Source organism: Neoarius graeffei, chromosome 28 (assembly GCF_027579695.1).
Source record: "Neoarius graeffei isolate fNeoGra1 chromosome 28, fNeoGra1.pri, whole genome shotgun sequence".
Lineage (NCBI taxonomy): Eukaryota > Metazoa > Chordata > Actinopteri > Siluriformes > Ariidae > Neoarius > Neoarius graeffei.
In genome coordinates, this window is record NC_083596.1 from 10890273 (window position 1) to 10911092 (window position 20820).

Sequence of the window (20820 nt, forward strand, 5' to 3'; positions counted from 1 at the left end):
TCACAACGCCCTGAGCATCCAGCAGTTCCTTGCCGAGAAGAACATTGCCGTGTTGGAGCAACCTCTCTACTCACCCGACCTGGCTCCATGTGATTTTTTTCCTTTTCCCCAAGAGCAAGGGGGACCCGTTTTCCCAATGTAGAAGCCATCAAGAGGACCACGACTATGTTGCTGCAGAGAATCCTGGGAGAATCCTTCCAGGAGCGCGTGGAGGCATGGCGGAAAAGTATGGGGAAAGTGCGTTAGACTCGAGGGGGATTATTTCAATGGGGAAAACTTGTAGTTTGGATTTGACATAATTTTTTGTGACCCCAGTCCTGTTTCTTTTGTGACACACCTTGTACAAAAAGTCCAGTAATAAAAGCCAGATGGGACACAGTGGGACAGTAAACAAACAGTGGTGGGTTTCTGAAAAGCCTCTTAACGCTAAGAGCCTCTTAACTAGGAGAGAAAGTCTTCATTGTGGTGTCTCCTATAACCCGGTATGGAAAGTATGAACCAGAACGGGACGGTACATTACAATAAAGTCACGTTTTCTAAATATTCAGGGGTTTCATACTTAACATCTTGTACTCACACGTATCACTGTCATGTATTCTTTGATTATCCAGTATCATTATATCCCGTCACGTCGTATTAACATTATATTCACTATATTTTCAATCGAAATTGATCTAAAAGCCCGGAACTCTAAAAGCTTGGAACTCCAATTACGGAATATACCTCGGTGTGACCTCACAAAGGAATCCCGTGTGGCGGAAAGAGCGCCATCCTGTTGGGATGGGTTCTCACTGGATATTTGTCTCCACTTTTAACTGTCATGATGGAGATGTTGATGTGTTATACAGTGGAGGAGGCAACTATCTCAGATTAACACGTTTAAGAAGTGTGGCTCGGTTTGCAAGACCAGTGTCATCAATGTCACTGGTTTTCACCTTTGTAGATGTTCAGTCCCAACCTGATACTAATTCCTGTGGTGTATTTGCCATAGCAAACTGTGTCATTATTTTACATGGCATTGACCCATGTCCTGTCAAGTACGGTATGATGTTCGGGTCACGAGAGAGCACTTACATACTTGTATGCAAAACAAACTCTTTACCATGTTCCCACATAAAATTGTTGAGAAAACTGATAGATATAGAACCATTCATGATGTAGAACGGCTTTACTGTGGTTGTAAGTTACCAGAAGATTCAGATTTGTATTTTATGTGCAATGAATGTAAAATGTGGTTTCACACTGATTGTGAAAACGTGGGTCATAAAACAGAAGCACAGATCAAAAAAGACAAGAACTTGAAATGTATACAATGTCAGCTGAAGAAACGAAAAGGTAGAAGTAGGGGAAGAGGCAAGAAATAGCATGCAAAAACCTGGAAGGCAAATATAAAAAAATACATGATGGTACTGTTCCGTACCGAGTTATGGGAGATGCGTTCATTGTGCTGCTCACTCTACCATTTAACGATGATCTTTGTGCTACGATGCTTTTGGGAAACCCACCCCAGAACATTTGGGGGGGGGGGGTTTCCTTAGTTTTCAGTGTGGATATTATTAGCATCATTTCCATTCAAAAGTCATCTCATCTCATTATCTCTAGCCGCTTTATCCTGTTCTACAGGGTCGCAGGCAAGCTGGAGCCTATCCCAGCTGACTACGGGTGAAAGGCGGGGTACACCCTGGACAAGTCGCCAGGTCATCACAGGGCTGACACATAGACACAGACAACCATTCACACTCACACCTACAGTCAATTTAGAGTCACCAGTTAACCTAACCTGCATGTCTTTGGACTGTGGGGGAAACCCACGCGGACAACATGCAAACTCCGCACAGAAAGGCCCTCGCCGGCCACGGGGCTCGAACCCGGACCTTCTTATTGTGAGGTGACAGCGCTAACCACTACACCACCGTGCCGCCCCCATTCAAAAGTCATTTTTTGTAAATTTCCTATGACTTTGAATGTAGTTTCATATCATGACTTTCCAAGACAATATTTTTATTTCACACCCTGAGTCGTTTTATTACTTTTATTATTATTCTTCATCAGTTCATATACTCCGATGCTATGTTGTTCGTCCTTCAGTGTCAAAGATGACCATGACTTCAGTTGACGGGCGTTGGATTGTCTTTGTGTCCCTGGAGGTGATTGATGAGTCTGATCCGGGCCATGAAACTACGTCCACAAGTGGGACACAAGATGGTGGGTGCTGGATTTTCAGTGAATGTGACTCGAGCCTTGCGTGCTGTGCGTTTTCTCTTGGCCTCTTCAGTGCGTCTGGTCTCTGATACTTGGGCTCCGCTATGAAGTTTGCCTCGCCAGGTAGAGTGGTCCTGAGCCAGGGACTCCCAGGTGGTTGATGTCCATGTTTTTGAGGGACACTTTGAGGCAGTCTTTAAAGCACTTCTTCTGTCCTCCAACTGTGCGCCTACCTTAGCTCAGTTGTCCATACATGAGCTGTTTTGGTAACCATCTATCAGAAATTCTAATGACATGGCCAGCCCACCTGACTTGGGCTTTTTGAAGGAGAGTATGGACACTAGGGATGCTGGCCTGTTCCAGGACCTCAGTGTTTGGAACTTTATCCTGCCACTTGATGTTAAGGAGTCTGCGGAGACAGTTTGTGTGGAAATGGTTTAGCTGTTTGGCGTGTCTACTGTAGACAGTCCAGGTCTCACAAGCATATAGCAGTGTAGTGAGTACCACTGCACGGTAGACCTTTAGTTTGGTGGTGACCTTAAGCCCTCTTCGATCCCAAACATTCTCGCAGAGTCTACCGAAAGCGGCACTTGCTTTGGCAGTCCTATTGCTGATCTCAACATTGCTGTTCACCGCTCTTGAGTGTGTGCTACCCAGGTAAGTGAAGCTTTCCACTGCCTGAAGGTTCTGGCCCTTAACTTGGATGCGAGGTTTCTGATAGGGCTTTCCTGGCACAGGCTGGTACATAACTTCAGACTTTTTGGTGCTGATGGTAAGTCCAAAGTTGTCACATGCCTGTGAGAAACAGTCCATTTCATGTTGCATCATCTGTTCCGAGTTCGCATTGAAGGCACAGTAGTCAGCGAACAGAAGGTCTCTGACAACAGTCTCTGTTACCTTGGTGGCAGCCTATAGGCATCTGAGGTTGAACAGTTCGCCATCAGTCCTGTATCTGATCTGTATGCCATCCTGGCAATCACGGAAGGTGTCAGTAAGCATCCATCCATCCATTATCTGTAGTCACTTATCCTGTTCTACAGGGTCGCAGGCAAGCTGGAGCCTATCCCAGCTGACTATGGGCGAGAGGTGGGGTACACCCTGGACAAGTCACCAGGTCATCGCAGGGCTGACACAGAGACAAACAACCATTCACACTCACATTCACACCTACGGTCAATTTAGAGCCACCAATTAGCCTAACCTGCATGTCTTTGGACTGTGGGGGAAAACGGAGCACCTGGAGGAAATCCACATGGACACGGGGAGAACATGCAAACTCCACACAGAAAGGCCCTCGTCGGCCATTGGGCTAAAACCCAGAACCTTCTTGCTGTGAGGTGACAGTGCTAACCACTACACCACCATGCCACCCCCATACAAAAAGTCCAGTAATAAAAGCCAGACGGGACACAGTGGTACAGTAAACAAGCAGTGGTGGGTTTCCCAAAAGCCTCTTAATGCTAAAAGCCTCTTAACTAGGAGAGAAGGTATTCATTGTCCTGCTCGCTCTACCATTTAACAATGATCTTTGTGGGCTTTTGGGAAACCCACCCCAGAACATTTGTAGGGGTTTTTTTCCCTTAGTTTTCAGTGTGGATATTATAAGCGTCATTTCCATTCAAAAGTCTTTTCTTTTGTAAATTTCCTATGACTTTGAATGTAGTTTCATATCATAACTTTGCAAGACAATATTTTTATTTCACATCCTGAGTGGTTTTATCCATCCATCCATTATCTCTAGCCGCTTTATCCTGTTCTACAGGGTCACAGGCAAGCTGGAGCCTATCCCAGCTGACTACAGGCAAAAGGCGGGGTACACCCTGGACAAGTCGCCAGGTCATCGCAGGACTGACACAGAGACAAACAACCTTTCACACTCTCGGTCGATTTAGAGCCATCAATTAACCTAATCTGCATGCCTTTGGACTGCGGGGGAAACCGGAGCACCCGAGGAAACCCACGTGGACACAGGGAGAACATGCAAACTCCACACAGAAAGACAATAGGCTCGAACCCGGACCTTCTTGCTGTGAGGCGACAGTGCTAACCACTACACTACACCCCTGTCAGTAAGCATTGCAGAGAAATACATGCTGAATAGTGTCGGGGCAAGAACACTGGGAAGACAATATTTTTTTGTTCTAGCCCCTTTTGGCAAGAATGGTTTGACCCCGTTAGTCACTGGGAAGACAACTTTCCAGGACAATATTTTTATTTCACACCCTGAGTTATTACTGTGGGTGGTAAAAGAGAGCAACTGGACTTGCTTGAAGATTCTTGAAGACGTTTCACCTCTCATCCGAAAGGCTTCTTCAGTTCTGTCTGACTAATAGGGAGTATCAGGTAGTATTTATCCTCTCATGGATGAAAAGTAATCCTAAGGTGTTGTTGAGTCATCCTGTTGGTGTGGGTCACTAGGGGCTGGGTGTGAACGGCCTAGAGAGTTGTTGGGGTGATCAGTGGATTGTTGGTTCTCTCTGCCCTCCTGTGAGTCACTGAAAACAGCTGGGTTTTGGTGATCAGTGGATTGTTGGTTCTCTCTGCCCTCCTGTGAGTCATTGAAAACAGCTGGGTTTTGGTGATCAGTGGATTGTTGGTTCTCTCTGTCCTCCTTTGAGTCACTGAAAACAGCTGGGTTTTGGTGTGCATTCACCAAAACCCAGCTGTTTTCATTGACTCAGAGGAGGACAGAGAGAACCAACAATCCACTGATCACCCCAACGACTCTCTAGGCCGTTCACACCCAGCCCCCAGTGACCCACACCAACAGAATGACTCAACAACACCTTAGGATTGCTTTTCATCCATGAGAGGATAAATACCTGATACTCCCTATTAGTCAGACAGAACTGAAGAAGCCTTTTGGATGAGAGGTGAAACGTCTTCAAGAATCTTCAAGCAAGTCCAGTTGCTCTTTTACCACCCACAGTTTACTATGAGGGCGGCACGGTGGTGTAGTGGTTAGTGCTGTCACCTCACAGCAAGAAGGTTCTGGGTTCGAGCCCCGTGGCCGGCGAGGGCCTTTCTGTGCGGAGTTTGCATGTTGTCTGCGTGGGTTTCCTCCGGGTGCTCCGGTTTCCCCCACAGTCCAAAGACATGCAGGTTAGGTTAACTGGTGACTCTAAATTGACCGTGAGTGTGAATGGTTGTCTGGGTGTCAGCCCTGTGATGAGATGAGATGAGATGAGATGAGATGAGACATACTTTTATTATTCTTCATCGGTTCTTATACTCCGGTGCTGTAGATGGCGGTACACGTCTCCTCTAACAAGTCACGCGCCTTGCTACTGATAGAAGAAAAGTTTTTTAACCAAAGAGTCTCCGCCCACTCGGAGTCACGTGTCCATGAGCCGCCGTATGAACGCATTGTTTTGAGGCGCCGCTCACCAATCAGAGATGGCGGAATTTTTAGAACGCAGCGAATCAGATTCTTAGGAGCGATAATTTAAACCAGTAGCGAGGCGGAGTGGAGCAATTTAAACCAGTTTGTGCTGTGAATTGTGAAGAGAAGGGAGTTCAGAAATGGCGTTGCGTGTCACAAGGGTGTGTGCGGTTTTAATATATATTTTAAGTTTTATTTCATTCATAGTAAAGTTTCTTTAGCGGAACTCAAACGCACGTGAGCTTTTAGTGCCTTTTTAATGGTGTATGTGTGCATGCACTCTTGTGTCTTATAGGATGGCTACTTCCGGTTTGTTTGAGGAAGAGCTTTACTCCTTTACAGTGATTTTTTTTTTTTTTTTTTTTTTTATTAACGTCTGTAATTTTGTGTCCTGGCAGAGCACTCGCTTACCCAGCAATGAGAACCCGAACCCCGTGGCTGGGAAAGCGGTGACGGTGAGCAGGCCTGTGCTGAGGCCGAGGGCCGCTCTGGGGGAAATCGGCAACGCGGTTTTGCCTCGACAGCCTTTGAGGAAAAAGGTAAAAAGTCTTTTTTTTTTTTTTTTTTTAGCACAATAACTTTGATATGAAGCATTACAATCAGGGTACGCAAGCTGAAAATCACATTTAACACTTATTATCTTCAATATCAAAAGGCTTGACTAAATAAGTTTGGTTGTTTATTGTAGCCCTGTGATAGCTCTATTTACCATGCAAAAAAAAAAAAATGTGGTGATAACGTTATTTTTGGTGACTGTATGGCAATATGTGTCATATTTAGCAAAATTACTCGTGTCATTTAGAAAGTGCTTTTTTTGACCACAGGTAGCTCCAAAAGGGATGCACTTACATCATTCTTTATACCATAAAACACATATTTGGTTCCATATCATTGGAAACATACAGTAGTTAAGTTTTAATGTTGAATGCCAGTAAGTTTTCAGACTATTTTGATCAAATTAGTATGTAATTGTCAAAAAAAATGTCCTCTCCGAGACAGCTAATTTTTCAATATAAACTAACAACATATCTAAAATGATTATTTTTCATCCTAAAATGTGGTTGAGATATTGGGACATAAATATTAGAGACAACTACCACAAAGGTAGGGCGGCACGGTGGTGTAGTGGTTAGCGCTGTCGCCTCACAGCAAGAAGGTCCGGGTTCGAGCCCCGTGGCCGGCGAGGGCCTTTCTGTGTGGAGTTTGCATGTTCTCCCCGTGTCTGCGTGGGTTTCCTCCGGGTGCTCCGGTTTCCCCCACAGTCCAAAGACATGCAGGTTAGGTTAACTGGTGACTCTAAATTGACCGTAGGTGTGAATGTGAGTGTGAATGGTTGTCTGTGTCAGCCCTGTGATGGCCTGGTGACTTGTCCAGGGTGTACCCCGCCTTTCGCCCGTAGTCAGCTGGGATAGGCTCCAGCTTACCTGCGACCCTGTAGAAGGATAAAGCGGCTAGAGATAATGAGATGAGAACTACCACAAAGCTTACAGCCTTATATTTAAAAGCGCTATGGAAGTAGTGGATTCTGAATTGTCAAAAAAAAAAAGTCCTCTCCGAGAATCACTTCATTTGTTTCTCCCAGCCCTGCTTAAAGCTCCACTTAATCTTCTTTATCTTATAGCAGATTACACAAAACTACCATACACACATGTCAAAAAATTACCTGAAATCTGTTCTTTAACTCGTCCTTCACTTAAAAACTGCTACAAGAACCAGTTTGAATCAATTTGAATTTTGGACCCCTGTGACACAAACTTTGTACCCTGATTGTAAGACAACCCAAATAGTTGTGAACAAAAAAATGCCACTGTGCAAAACCACACCCTTCTTTCTGCTAGAAAATAAAGAAAGCATCTTTATTCATCATATTTGTGAAATTCCTCTCTGCATTTAACCCATCTGAAGCAGTGAACACACACGGAGCAGTGGGCAGCCATGCTAACAGCGCCTGGGGAGAAGTTTGGAGTTTGGTGCCTCACTGAAGGGCACCTCAGCCCAAGGCTGTCCCATATTAACCTAACCGCATGCCTTTGGACTGCGGGGGAAACCGGAGCACCTGGAGGAAACCCATGCAGAAAGGCCCCCGCCAGGCTCGAACCCAGAACCTTCTTGTTGTGAAGCGACCGTGCTGACCACTTACACCACTGTACTGAGGGTACTAGAAGACACCGGTTTGTTTGCGTTGTGCCCTCAAACTTGTGCCTTTTTTTCCCTTTCTTGCTTGTATCTTTACCTGAAAAGGTGCAAATGTCCTTTATGGACTTCTTAAAGAAGGAAAGAAAGCACAGCTTTATTCATCACACACTTGTGAAATTCCTCTCTGCATTTAATCCATCTGAAGCAGTGAACACCCAGAGCAGTGGGCAGCCATGCTAACAGCGCCCAGGGAGCAGTTTGGAGTTCTGTGCCTCGCTCAAGGGCACCTCAGCCCAAGGCCGTCCCATATTAACCTAACCGCATGTCTTTGGACTGTAGGGGAAACCCATGCAGAAAGGCCCCTGCTGGGCTCGAACCCAGAACCACCTTGTTGTGAAGCGACTGTGCTGACCACTTACACCACCGTGCTGAAAACGGTACTGAGGGTACTAGAACGCACGTTTTGTTTGGGTTGTGCCCTCAAACTTGTGCCTTTTTCCCTTTCTTGCTTGTATCCTTACCTGAAAAGGTGCAAATGTCCTTTTATGGACCTTTTTGAAAGAAAGAAAGCACAACTTTTATGCATCACACTTGTGAAATTCCTCCCTGCATTTAATCCATCTGATGCAGTTAACACACATGCACCCAGAGCAGTGGGCAGCCATGCTAACAGCACCTGAGGAGCAGTTTGGAGTTCGGTGCCTTGCTCAAGGCCACCTCAGCCCAAGGCTGTCCCATATTAACCTAACCACGTGTCTTTGGACTGTAGGGGAAACCGGAGGAAACCCACATAGAAAGGCACCTGCTGGGCTCTAACCCAGAACTTTTCTTGTTGTGAAGCGACTGTGCTGTCCACTTGCACCACCGTGCCGAAAATGGTACTGAGCGTATAAGAACACTCTGGTTTGTTTGGGTTGTGCCCTCAAACTTGTGCCTTTTTTTCCCTTTCTTGCTTGTAGCCTTACCTGAAAAGGTGCAGATGTCCTTTTATGGACCTTTTTTTAAAGAAAGAAAGCAAGCGTGACTTTATTCATCATACACTTGTGAAATTCCTCTCTGCATTTAACCCATCTGAAGCAGGGAACGCACACATGCACATACATACGCAGAGCAGTGGGCAGCCATGCTAACAGCACCTGGGGAGCAGTTGGGAATTCGGTGCCTCACTCAAGGCCGTCCCGTATTAACCTAACCACATGCCTTTGGACTGCAGGGGAAGCCGGAGCACCCGGAGGAAACCCACACACATGCGTGGAGAACATGCAAACTCTGCACAGAAAGGCCCCTGCTGGGCTTGAACCCAGGACCTTCTTGCTGTGAGATGACCGTACTAACCACTTGCACCACTGTGCTGCCCCTTTATCCTACTCTAATGCCGCTTTTCCACTACCAACGCGGCTGAGTTGGGCTGAGCCGTGTGGTGCTGAGTAGGGCTGTTGGAGTTGCATTTCGACTACAACCGTGCTGGCTGGAAGTGGGTGGACACATTGGGTGGAGTTAGCGAAAGTGGGTGGACGTCACGTGATGTCGTTAGGCGGCGCAAACAGTGACATCAGTGACCTTTTAAGCGGTAGTCTCATGACCCGGAGAGTAAACAATAAACATGGAGGACATGGAGTCGTTAGTGTTGCTGGTCTTGGTGCTGTAGCTTGTTGTCACCGACAACGCGGACAGATACTGGCAAGAGCGTATAGATGAGGCGAGGCGCATAAGGCTTCAGAAATTCTCGTAATTCTTCCGAGTTTACGGTGTTTACAGATCCCAGCGTGCTCGCAGGGCGTGTGTGGGCATGTGAGGACACGCCTCCTCACCAATCAGTGCACGGGGAGTGTCTCTTCACGCCCCTAGCCCCACTCGGCTCGGTTTGGCTCACTTCAGCCCCACTCCAAAACCGTGCGAGTTCTGGGTGCTGAGCAGGGCTGAAGCGAGCTGAGTCGTGCTGCTCTGAGGTAGTTGAAACGCGAGCCATGTCAGGCTGAAGTGAGCTGAAAAAGGGTAGTGGAAAAGGGCCATATGGGTACCTTGTCTGTGTTTAGAGACTCGTGTGACTCAATGCATGTTAGAAGTTCACTCGCAGGAAAATAAATCTTGTATGGGTAATTTGTCAACGGAGGCTAAAATTAAAGTTAAGCTCACCTTAACCTGTCAATTCGGTGATCTTGCTAAAATATGAAATCCAAGACAAACTGGACTGAAAACTATCACTCCAATTATAGCAATGTCGCTTCACAGAAATCTTGGTTTGAGTCTTCAGTATAAAATGTGCAGAGGAGAGACCACTTCATAGGTAGCCAGTATGTCTGTTACCCCTTTTCCACCAAATCAGTTCCAGGGCTGGTTCGGGGCTGGTGCTGGTTCACAACTTGTTCAACTTGCGAGCCAGCTGAGAACCAGTTTGCGTTTCCATAGCTCGCAGTGCTAAGAGAAGCCACGTCAGATACGTCGCTACGTTTGCATAAACCTTGGTGTGAATATCGATGCGAAAACAACATGGAAGAAGCAGCAGCTACAACAATAATAATGGATGACTTCACGTTTGTACAGCTGCTGCTTCTCGTCGTCTAAAAATGGTGATCTTTCGCGGTCTTATTGTTAGTCTTAACAACTCCGCTGCGCCGCCCCCCCCCCCGCTGACGTAAGCGGTTCTTTCCTCTGGCCCAGCAGGGAGTTGGTGCTAGCCTGGAACTGGGTTTTTTTTTTTTTTTTTTCTGGCCCCAGAGCCAGTTCTGTCAGTGGAAACAGAAAACCCTGTTCCAAACTAAGCACTGGCCCCCGAACCAGCCCTGGAACTGCTTTGGTGGAAAAGGGGCATGTGAACTTCTCCCAAAACACATCCAAATCTTTGCAGTTTGAACGTTCTTGGGCCATGAATGCAACATGAATCCAGTTTCTGTCATGTTACTGCACTCGCCAGCAACACCTCTATGTGGCATGGCGATAAATTGGCTTAAAATGGAGGCTTGGAGTTGCAGTCAGCTCTGTTTTAGGATGGCAGAGGAGGCCGATAGACTTCCTGTTGTGACATTACAGCTGTCAAGGTCATTCACTCGGACCGTTTCCTATATGAATCACTTTAATCGTAAAAATTACTATATTAGACTTATTCTTAACACTTAAGAATGGCACAAATAGTTGGTCTCAAGGCATTTATAAATGAAAGTGAGGCCATGGTTCTGTGTATATGCTTTAAGAACCAATACCTAGGATGGGTGTAAACTCCTATTCTGTAACCTCAAATGAGGGGGTGGTAGTTGGATCATTGCTAAAAGGAGGATCATCTGTTGGCTTAGACAGGCCCTGCAAGCTGTATGCTAGATGTTAAATAATTCTGTACGAGTACCCAACACGAGGAAGGCTGGGGAGGATTGACGGACTAGAGGAGGGTGTCTTCCTGGACCAGGATGCACAGCTCAGCAAATGCTCTCAACTGACAGGTGTTTAGGCCTAACTGGGGAAGATGGAAGAATTTTAAGAAATGAGGTCTTTTTCTGATGTGATTCTGTTACTGACTTTTTTTTTTTTTTTTCCCCTCATAAGGTTACGTTGTTAAAATGGCCTTTTTTTTTCTGCTTAAGTCAAGATGCCCTTTTTTTTTTTTTAAATTTAATAGCACTATCTTGAGTACTGCAACTAAAAGGTGCCACATCTTGCTATGTGTTCAGTTGTTACTAAAGAACTACCCATATGTACACTCTATAGTGCTTTACAATGCGAGCAATAAATGATCTAAAATTACTACAGAATAAAAAAATTCAGTGAACAAGTCAGTCTAAAACGCACAAGCTGATTTTAAATAGGAAGGTTTTCAATTGTTTGTTGAAATTGATGACACTAGGGCTGTAACGATATGCGTATCGAAATCGCGATATGCAGAGCCACGATCCGTATCGCGATACAAGAAGGCAGAATCGCGGTACACCCTTTCAAACTTCTCAGCCCAAAAACAGAGGCACTTCCAAACTTCAATTTATGAATACTTTATTTAAATTACATTTTAAACTTGCTTAAATTACTTTTTTTTTTTTTTATCTATTAGCAAGTCGTTTTTTCGCTGACCTGCGACAATCTTCTGCGAGTCACGCAACGTCCACACTCGCCACTGGCAGAGCATTCGTTCCTTTTAAGCGGTCGCCATTCTGGTTGCGACGCGGGGAGCGAATATGTAAACAAGCAGCTCATTGGCTGGCTAGGTGTGCCACAAGCCAATCACAATCACTTGACCGGAAAGGCATGCAGTGTTGCCAGATTGGGCAGGTTTAGGTGCTTTTTGGCTGGTTTTGAACATATTTTGGGGTGGAAAACGTTAGCAATATCTCGCAACACTGAAGGCATGTCTGCTTGGGCGGAAGCCTTCTGCGGCAGTTACACTTTGACAGGCGAGCAATGTTTCACCATAAAAATTCCGTAATTTCCATCTGTTTTCCGCGATCACAGAAAATCATTGGCCCTATGTGAGACAGTGAGAGAGCCACCCCCCCAAAAAAAAAATCTTAACGGATTTACACGATTTGGAAAAATGACTTTTTCAGAACCGAAAAACAGAGCTTCCGGCTCAACAGTATTTTGAGAAATAAAACAGTCTTTGGATATACATTTGTTCATTTTTGCATACATATTACTCATTCTCTGCAGTGGTCTGAATTATTTATTAAATAGTTAATGTAAGTAAGTAAATGTTTTAAGTCAAATTTACTACTTTAAAAAAACATTAAAAAAAAATCGTGGGCGTATTGAATCGTGGGTCAAAAATCGCGATTCGAATCGCGAGTTGGGTGTATCGTTACAGCCCTAGTTGACACATGACTTAAGTTTTCTCAGCAAAGTATTCTATAACTTGGGACCTGCGTAAGCTAGCGTTCTTCCACCAAATTAACGTCTCTTTACTAGGAACCACTGTTTTTAAAAACAGAAAAGGTATTGTTAGTGTGTTTACTATATTGTTTGCTAGTTTACAGTCCTGGTGTCTTCCTTGCTTGTAACGGACTCTGCATTAAAGTTGGGTTCACGTCGAGTCCACTAATGTGTAGGACAAGGCGTCCTTGCTCTTGCTTTTTTGGGGGGGGGGGTCTGCTGCACTTCAGTGGGTTGTCCAAACCTTGCAACTATCCAACCATCCATGGTGCACTTCAGTTTGCTTCTTACCCCAAACACTAATTTCAAGATCCTGAGGTTGAAATCCATCTCTACACGCACCCTTATTTTCTGCATTAAAGGTCCCATGGCATGGTGGTTTGTTGATGCTTTAAACGGGCTCGTGGAGGTTTCCGGATGTTATATCCGCAGCCTTTCTCGAAATGAGCCCTCGGCACGTAGATATAGCCTCCTGGGAGAAAGCCCCATTTCAGCGCTTTTCCCAGTGCGTCGTTTTGCTAATGAGAAGCAGGAGGCGGGGAAGGGTAGAGGGTGGAGGCGGGGCTTATTAATATTCATGACATGTAAACGTTACCTGATTGGCTAACAGCACTGTGATGCTACCTCCAGTGGGTCAGAACAAGCGGATGTGGGTGTCTTACTATAGCGAGAGAGAAGGAACAAACCGCGAAGGGAAAAATACTGCGTGCTGAAGTCATTAAGGTGCGATGCGAGGAAAAAATAAATTCAACAAATGTTTGGATTTTTACTAAAACAAATAAAATGAACGAGTGACTTAAAAAGAATGTGGGTGTCTTTGTAAAAACTGTTTTGATTGGCTATTATAACAGAGCATGCTGCATGCTTTTTGGTTTTGTAGCACAGAGTACCTGGCTAACTGTAGGAAGTGGTTAGCTGCACATTGCGAGGCTAACGTGGCACCGATTTTAAAACACGGCAAAACGACTTAACAGTTATACACTTACTTGTTCGGTGTTTGTGGCTGATGCGGCAGGGATGCTTGGTACGGACCCAGGCTTCAGTGACAGTTGATGTGCAAAACCTGCCCTGTACTGTCCCAAGTTGTGGAAACATTCCTCAGGAAAATGCTTCTGACAAACATACACTGTCTTAGGTAGACTCGACGGCGTATTATTGAAGTAAATAAAATTAAGCCACTGCGTCTTCAGGGGCTCTCCCGTCGGCAGTAAAAGCGGACTCTTTTCTGTGTTGTCACATCCATGTACAGCGCAATTTCCATGTTTTGCTCGCTTAGGTGATGCCATGTTGTGTCCTCTATGGTCTCCTCACTACAACTGGGCGGGCAATTCATACAGTGGGTGGGAATCCAGAGGGGGGGCGTGGGGATCATCTCCCTTGCTGACGTAGTAAAGGGAAGAGTTTATCAATGCGCCGTTTTGACGCGCCATTCTCAAATGTTGGGCATAGTTTGGTTTACACATTATGAAATTTCTAGCCACTGGGGTGACTTAAGAAGGTCAGAGGAACTCATTTTAACATTAAACCTCAAAGTGAAAATTTCATGCCATGGGACCTTTAATACATCCCTTTTCATGGCTCGGTTAATACTTGGTAAACACATGAAAGCCTCAGGAATGATTCCTCCAGAGGAAAGGGCAAGAGCTTGAGTATGACCGCTATAGTTTAAGAGCAATGCAGGTTCAAAGATCTGCTCATGATATTGGCTGGTATGTTTGTTTTCTTCAGAAATGCAAGTCCTAACCCAGATGTAATGCAGTTTAAAGGGGCGGGGGGGGGCTTGTCTTAGTTTCACAAGTACTCTTGAACAAAAGTACAACAATCTTAATTTTGACGAGCCTAATGTGTTAAAACCATAGTTGAAGATCAGATCCCTTACTACATGTTCCAAATGTAACCAACAGTGGAGTTGTGCAGTCTGTCCACCAGAGGGCGTACTGTATCAGTACAGACATGGTTGAAATCACTATTTGGGGGGCAAAAAAGTGGTAATGTGTTTTGTCTAAACTTTGCCATCTGTATGAATGTGTCTGACTTTCTGCAGCAGGATGTGAAGGCTGCATCTGTGGTGGTTGAGAAGGTCCCTGAGCCAGTTCAAGAGGCAAAAAAACAGGAGCCAAAGCAGCTGCCGAAAGTGGAAAATGAGGAGGTTCTGTGGCTTTAATTTGCTTTACTTCTAAATATCTTGTTTTTAGTTCAGTTTTGGTCAGAATGGTAGAACATCAACATTAGAGTTGCTAGTTTAATTAAACCTGCCTTACGGGTTTTCTTTCCTTTTTGAACACTAGATAGTTTCTGAGCCATCGTCTCCTGTGCCCATGGAAACATCTGGCTGTGCCCCAGATGATCTGTGCCAGGCTTTCTCTGATGTGCTTCTTAATATCAAAGATGTGGATGCTGATGACTATGACAATCCCATACTCTGTGGCGAATATGTGAAGGACATCTACAAATACCTCCGGCAACTTGAGGTCGGCCTTTCTTCTTTAAGTCGGGTCGAATTGTGTCTGGTTTTTGTGTTAACTTCCTGCTTCTGTTGCGCTTGTCTCCAAGGCTGATCAGGCTGTCAGGCCAAGGTATCTGGAAGGAAGGGAAATCACTGGGAACATGCGTGCCATCCTTATTGATTGGCTTGTCCAGGTCCAAATCAAATTTCGGTTGCTGCAGGAGACCATGTACATGACTGTTGCGATCATTGACCGCTTTCTTCAGGTAGGTAGCTTCAGCTGAATGATTAATTCAGTACAAATGGTGGTCGAGTGCTTTGTTTAAAGGTTGTCTCTGCTCGTAGGATCATCCTGTTCCAAAAAAGCAGCTCCAGCTGGTTGGTGTAACGGCTATGTTCATTGCCTCCAAATATGAGGAAATGTACCCACCTGAGATTGCAGACTTTGCCTTTGTGACAGACCGTGCCTACACCACTGCACAGATCCGGGAGATGGAGATGAACATCCTGAGAGTCCTGAATTTCAGCTTTGGCAGACCTCTGCCACTCCAGTTCCTACGCAGGGCCTCAAAAATTGGAGAGGTACAGAGTAGTGGCTAATAAGTCAGGCATTTATGTAGCTACCTAATTGACTAATTGGCTTTGGTGTGAGCCCATCCTATGGTGCTGTGGCTCATCTCACTTGTGCCCCTTTTCCACCGAAGCAGTTCCAGGGCTGGTTCAGGGTCAGTGCTTAGTTTGGAACTGGGTTTTCTGTTTCCACTGACAAAGAACTGGCTCTGGGGCCAGAAAAACCGGTTCCAGGCTAGCACCAACTCTCTGCTGGGCCAGAGGAAAGAACCACTTGCGTCAGTGGGGGGCGGAGTTGTTAAGACCAACAATAAGACCGCGAAAGATCGCCATTTTTAAGCGACGAGAAGCAGCAGCTGTACAAACGCAAAGTCATCCATTATTGTTGCTGCTGCTGCTTCTTCCGTGTTTTTGCTTCAATATTCACGCCAAGGTTTATGCAAACATAGCGACGTAATGACGTGTCTTCTCTTAGCACCGAGCGATGGAAAAGCAAACTGGTTCTCAGCTGGCTCGCAAGTTGAACGAGTTGTGAACCAGCACTGGCCCCGAACCAGCCCTGGAACTGATTTGGTGGAAAAGGGGTCTTGGTGGACTATTGCATTGGCGAAAAAGCAAGATTGCTGTATAATGGTTTGGAATGAAACATTAATTTTGGTCACAATGTAGAGAATGTTGAGCGCAAGTGTTTAAGTTAAACCAAAGGGTGGGGTTCCCCCCCCCCCCCCCCCGAATCTTTTGTTCTGTAGGGTGTGTAATGGTGCATTTTGTTTAAAGTGCTAGTCTTATGAAAATGACGTCACCCCTGGAAATTATACCAGGAACGCATTCATGTAATGGCAGACTCCAAGAGCCAAACTTTACCAGCTAAATAGAACATGTTCCTGGTCTCATTAAAATACAATTTAGACAGTAAACTATTTAACATGCCTAGTTTTAACTAGGCATGTTAAATAGTTTACTGTCTAAATTGTATTTTAATGAGACCAGGAACATGTTCTATTTAGCTGGTAAAGTTTGGCTCTTGGAGTCTGCCATTACATGAATGCGTTCCTGGTAAGTTGTTAATTCAAAGGAAGTGATGTCATGCATGCAATGCTTGAAAGTTCCCCAGCGTTTCTGACTTGCAAAATGTAGCGTGCTTTTTTTTTTTTTTTTTAATTATTCCAAAATTAAAACCAAAGCATGCCTTCTATGAGGTGGTGTTCAAAGTCCTTTCCATGCCATGTGGCGCATAGGGTGGCGCTGATCTGTTTCCATAGCCCTCGACCTCTCACTTATGTAGCTAGGGTTACAGTGGGGGGTGCCTAGTCTTCTGGTAACAGTGAGTTTGACACCCCACTTGCATCTGTATTGATGTGCCTTGCCAGACGGCAGTAGGTACCTTTTTTTTAAATGGTCTTTGGTATGACCTGACTGTGAGTAGAACTTGCGACCTCCCAATTGAGAGGTGGCCACACTAACCACTATGCCATTTGTGGTTTGAGGTGGTGTTCAAGTGTAATCAACTTCATTTAAAAAAAAAAAAAAGCAGAATTTCAATCCATTATAGCCCGAAGTCAGCAGGACACTTGCAGAATGAGTGGGGTCGATTCCTATGGACAGAGGGGTCACTTCAAACTGACAGGATGGTTTGGTGTCTGCTCCGTACACTTTGGAAAAATTAATTTGCAAGGTAAATTCACATTGGAAGGATTTGAGTGACGTCTAGTACACGAAGCCGTTCCTACAATATGGAAACGAGAGTCCGAAGCACCATCCCAGAGAGCGCACTGCTGCACAGGAAGGGTCAAGCCTGTGTTTAGTCTGTTGCTTAGTTGGATCAATAATGTTCTAAGGTAGCTCGTGGCCAAATAGACAACTACTGCTGTCAAAGCAAACCAAATCATGTTTACGCAGTCACTTCTTCGTCCTTGTTGTCAAAGGTGTGTAGAGCTTTACAAAAGAAGGCAGTTGCACATATGATGTTGGCTGCTGACCAATAAATTGCTGCGATCTAATGGTAGACAGGCTCTTCTGTTCCAAAAATCACTAATTCAGATGCGAAGGTTTTTTTTTAACTAATTTCAGTGGACTTTACAACCTGTTTGAGCACAGCATATAAAAATCCCAGCTTTTGTGTGATGCCATTTTCATAAGACTAGCACTTTAAAGGAACAGTCCACCGTACTTCCATAATGAAATATGCTCTTATCTGAATTGAGAAGCTGCTCTGTACCTCTCCGAGCTTTGCGTGACCTCCCAGTCAGTCAGATGCGCTGTCACTCCTGTTAGCAATGTAGCTAGGCTCAGTATGGCCAATGGTATTTTTTGGGGCTGTAGTTAGATGCGACCAAACTCTTCCGCGTTTTTCCTGTTTGCATAGGTTTATATGACCAGTGACATGAAACAAGTCCAGTTACACAAATTGAAACGTAGCGATTTTCTATGCTATGGAAAGTCCGCACTATGACAGGCGTACTAACACCTTCTGCGCGCTTCGGCAGCGCGTTGATATGAGCTCCGTATCAATGCGCTGCCGAAGCGCGCAGAAGGTGTTAGTACGCCTGTCATTATAGCGTGGACTTTCCATAGCATAGAAATTTGCTACGTTTCAATTTGTGTAACTGGACTTGTTTCATATCACTGGTCATGTAAACAGGAAAAACGCGGAAGAGTTTGGTCGCATCTAACTACAGCCCCAAAAAATACCATTGGCCATACTGAGCTTGGCTACATTGCTAACAGGAGTGACAGCGCGTCTGACTGCGTCTGACTGACTGGGAGGTCGCGCAAAGCTCGGAGAGGTACGGAACAGCTCGTCTCAATTCAGATAAGAGCATATTTCATTATGGAAGTACGGTGGACTGTTCCTTTAATGCTGTTAAATCCATGTAGTGAATTGGCCTAACCTTGAAGTTGGTGGTTATGGGTACTGCAGGAGCATGCGTGTATGAATTTCTCAGGGTGGGTTTTTAAAACTCTGGATAAATTGAAATCTAGGACTTTCCCCTCCCTGCAGTACGGTGTCATGTTGACCTTGCGGTAATGTGTGGGTTGTTGGTCTGTTTTTGTAAAAATACTTTCAAATGTCTTTATAGGTTACAGCAGAGCAGCACACTTTGGTTAAGTACTTTGTGGAGCTTACCATGGTGGACTATGACATGGTGCATTTTGCTCCCTCTCTCGTTGCCAGTGCTGCTTTTGCCCTCATGTTGAAAGTCTTCAACTGTGGTGAATGGGTAAGTTTCCCTTTAATCTCACTTTGTAAGAACCGACTCTTTTTTTGTGGCTTTGGGTTTCCCAACCCTGTTACTTGTCTCTCCACAGACCCCCACACTGCAATACTACATGGGCTACACGGAGGACAGCTTGATCCCGGTCATGCAGCACATTGCCAAGAATGTGGTCAGAGTCAATGAAGGACTCGCCAAGCACCTGGTGAGTGAGGTTTGGATAACATCTAAAGAAACTTCTTCAAGCAGCTCTTCAGTTTGTTGCAGAATGATTGATTTTTTTTAATGTCTCTTGGTAGGCGGTTAAGAACAAATACTCCAGTCAGAAGCAAATGAGGATTGCATCCATGTCTCAACTTAAATCATCAATGGTCAAGGACCTCGCCAAGCAAGTCTCCCAATGAGACTGGAACAAACTCCAGCACTATGTGCTGATTTGTAAAAATTGTAACTTAACTGCATGCTTTTACCTGACCTCTTAATTTTTAAAATTTTTTTTTTTTGGGTGTATGGAATGGTTTAAAGTTGTGCATTTTACCAGGATGCTTTACTCTACACTGCCAATGTCTTGGTAAATTTAACCTGTTCATGTTTGAAGCAATCTTGTACTTTCTTAATGCATTTTAAAATAAACATTTTAAGTGTTGCGACAACTGATTTGGGTTTTGTTTTTTGTTTTTTTCTCTCCTCCTGTAACCTGACACCAATACTGATGGAGTGAAACCCAACAGGGTTTGGTGGAGGAAAATCAAGGCTTGTGTGACTTCAGGTTTTTAGCTCCTCTGGCTGCAGACCAGGCTGGACGAGTTTATGCGATCACCAGTCATCCATAACTTACAAAAATTGCTCCTCCTACAGGATTGATCAGATTTCGTATGTTTTCCAGGTGGGTGTGCATAAGTTGCCAAGATGGTTGTGCCACCTGTCATTTACAATCTTATGGGTGTTTGAAATTTTTGGGTGACTCGTCACATTTAAACACTACAGTTTGCGAACTGCTGATGTTTTTGCTGAAACTCAGACTCTAGACGTATTCCAGCAAGAATTGTTCACCAGGTGGTGCCACCTAGCATGGGTGAGACTACACGGGTGTCGTGCAGTTTTACAAAAAATCACCACTACTTCCACAGGATTGATTTGGATTTCAAACTCTCAACAGTATGAGCTACAGCCTCTTTGAAGCTTAATGATATATTTCTTGACTTTGTGAACCAAATAAAGAGGTTCCTGTTACTTCTAGTATGGGATGAGGAGTGGCTAGGTCAAGTTCATGACCTGCAGAGCTGTTGTGGATTATTTGGCATCAAGACCTAAATTGTAGGGGTTGACTTGCCATTTTTCCAAAATCCAGCTTGTTTTTGGTCCTGTGACCACTATTCTGCTAGACTACTTTGCAGCGGAACTTGCAAAGTCACTGATCCCTTTTGAAATCAATCTTAAACTTCAGCTAGGCGTCCTGCATGGAGGTTTTTGAACAGAATAGAGGTTTTTCACCCACGTGACCAAGTCATGTAAGGCTGCCATTTTGGAGGTCACGGCTTGAATCGGTTTGAATGCGAGGAAGGTGACAAAAGAAAAAGGAGCGAGATGCAGAAAACACCTTCACTATCCAGCGACGTAGGGCATTTACAGGGCGAGCAGAGGGAGAGGTATCTGCAAAAATTGAGGTTAGCAGGCTTAGAGAACGATGTTTACTTGCTTCCACCAGGATTGTTCACTGACGTACGGAAGTACACGAAGCCCTCGTCTTTACCTGACTTCGGCCCACATGATCTGTATACCTATGTCGTTAAAAACCCATCGCCATACACAGGTATTGATCTGAAAGCGTATGAGTTTGGATGCCTACAAATATTTTGTCAGGCTGGGTAACATGCCTACATCAGTGGGTCGTCCCTGGAGCCGGTGGTCGCCATCTTATTACAGCTAAGGTTTGTTCACATTTTCATTTACTTTCGGTCCTCAGGATAAACAAAATGTTATTAAATGTCATTGAAATAACTTCTTAGTCTGAGACA

The 20820-nt window shown here is 44.8% G+C and overlaps 1 protein-coding gene across 2 annotated transcripts; it reads left to right on the plus strand.

Moving 5' to 3' along the window:
- The first annotated feature begins 5636 nt into the window (after nt 1–5636).
- On the plus strand, nt 5637–19459 carry ccnb1 (cyclin B1). 2 transcript variants are annotated; one of them, XM_060912792.1, is made up of 9 exons: nt 5637–5745; nt 5983–6123; nt 14616–14720; nt 14860–15042; nt 15125–15283; nt 15363–15599; nt 18668–18808; nt 18897–19007; nt 19102–19459. In XM_060912792.1, the coding sequence occupies exons 1-9, from the start codon at nt 5725–5727 to the stop codon at nt 19204–19206; spliced, it is 1203 nt and encodes a 400-aa protein (XP_060768775.1). In that variant the 5' UTR covers nt 5637–5724; the 3' UTR covers nt 19207–19459. The 2 variants fall into 2 exon arrangements, with proteins under 2 accessions (XP_060768775.1, XP_060768776.1); XM_060912793.1 differs by having other exon boundaries at nt 14619–14720.
- The last annotated feature ends 1361 nt before the right edge of the window (nt 19460–20820 follow it).

Bases quoted from the DNA above. Each gene is read 5' to 3' on its own strand.
- ccnb1 (XM_060912792.1), top strand. From the start codon at position 5,725: ATGGCGTTGCGTGTCACAAGG. The intron at 6,124-14,615 runs GTAAAAAGTCTT...GACTTTCTGCAG, and splicing joins GACAGCCTTTGAGGAAAAAG to CAGGATGTGAAGGCTGCATC. The intron at 15,043-15,124 runs GTCGGCCTTTCT...CTTGTCTCCAAG, and splicing joins AATACCTCCGGCAACTTGAG to GCTGATCAGGCTGTCAGGCC.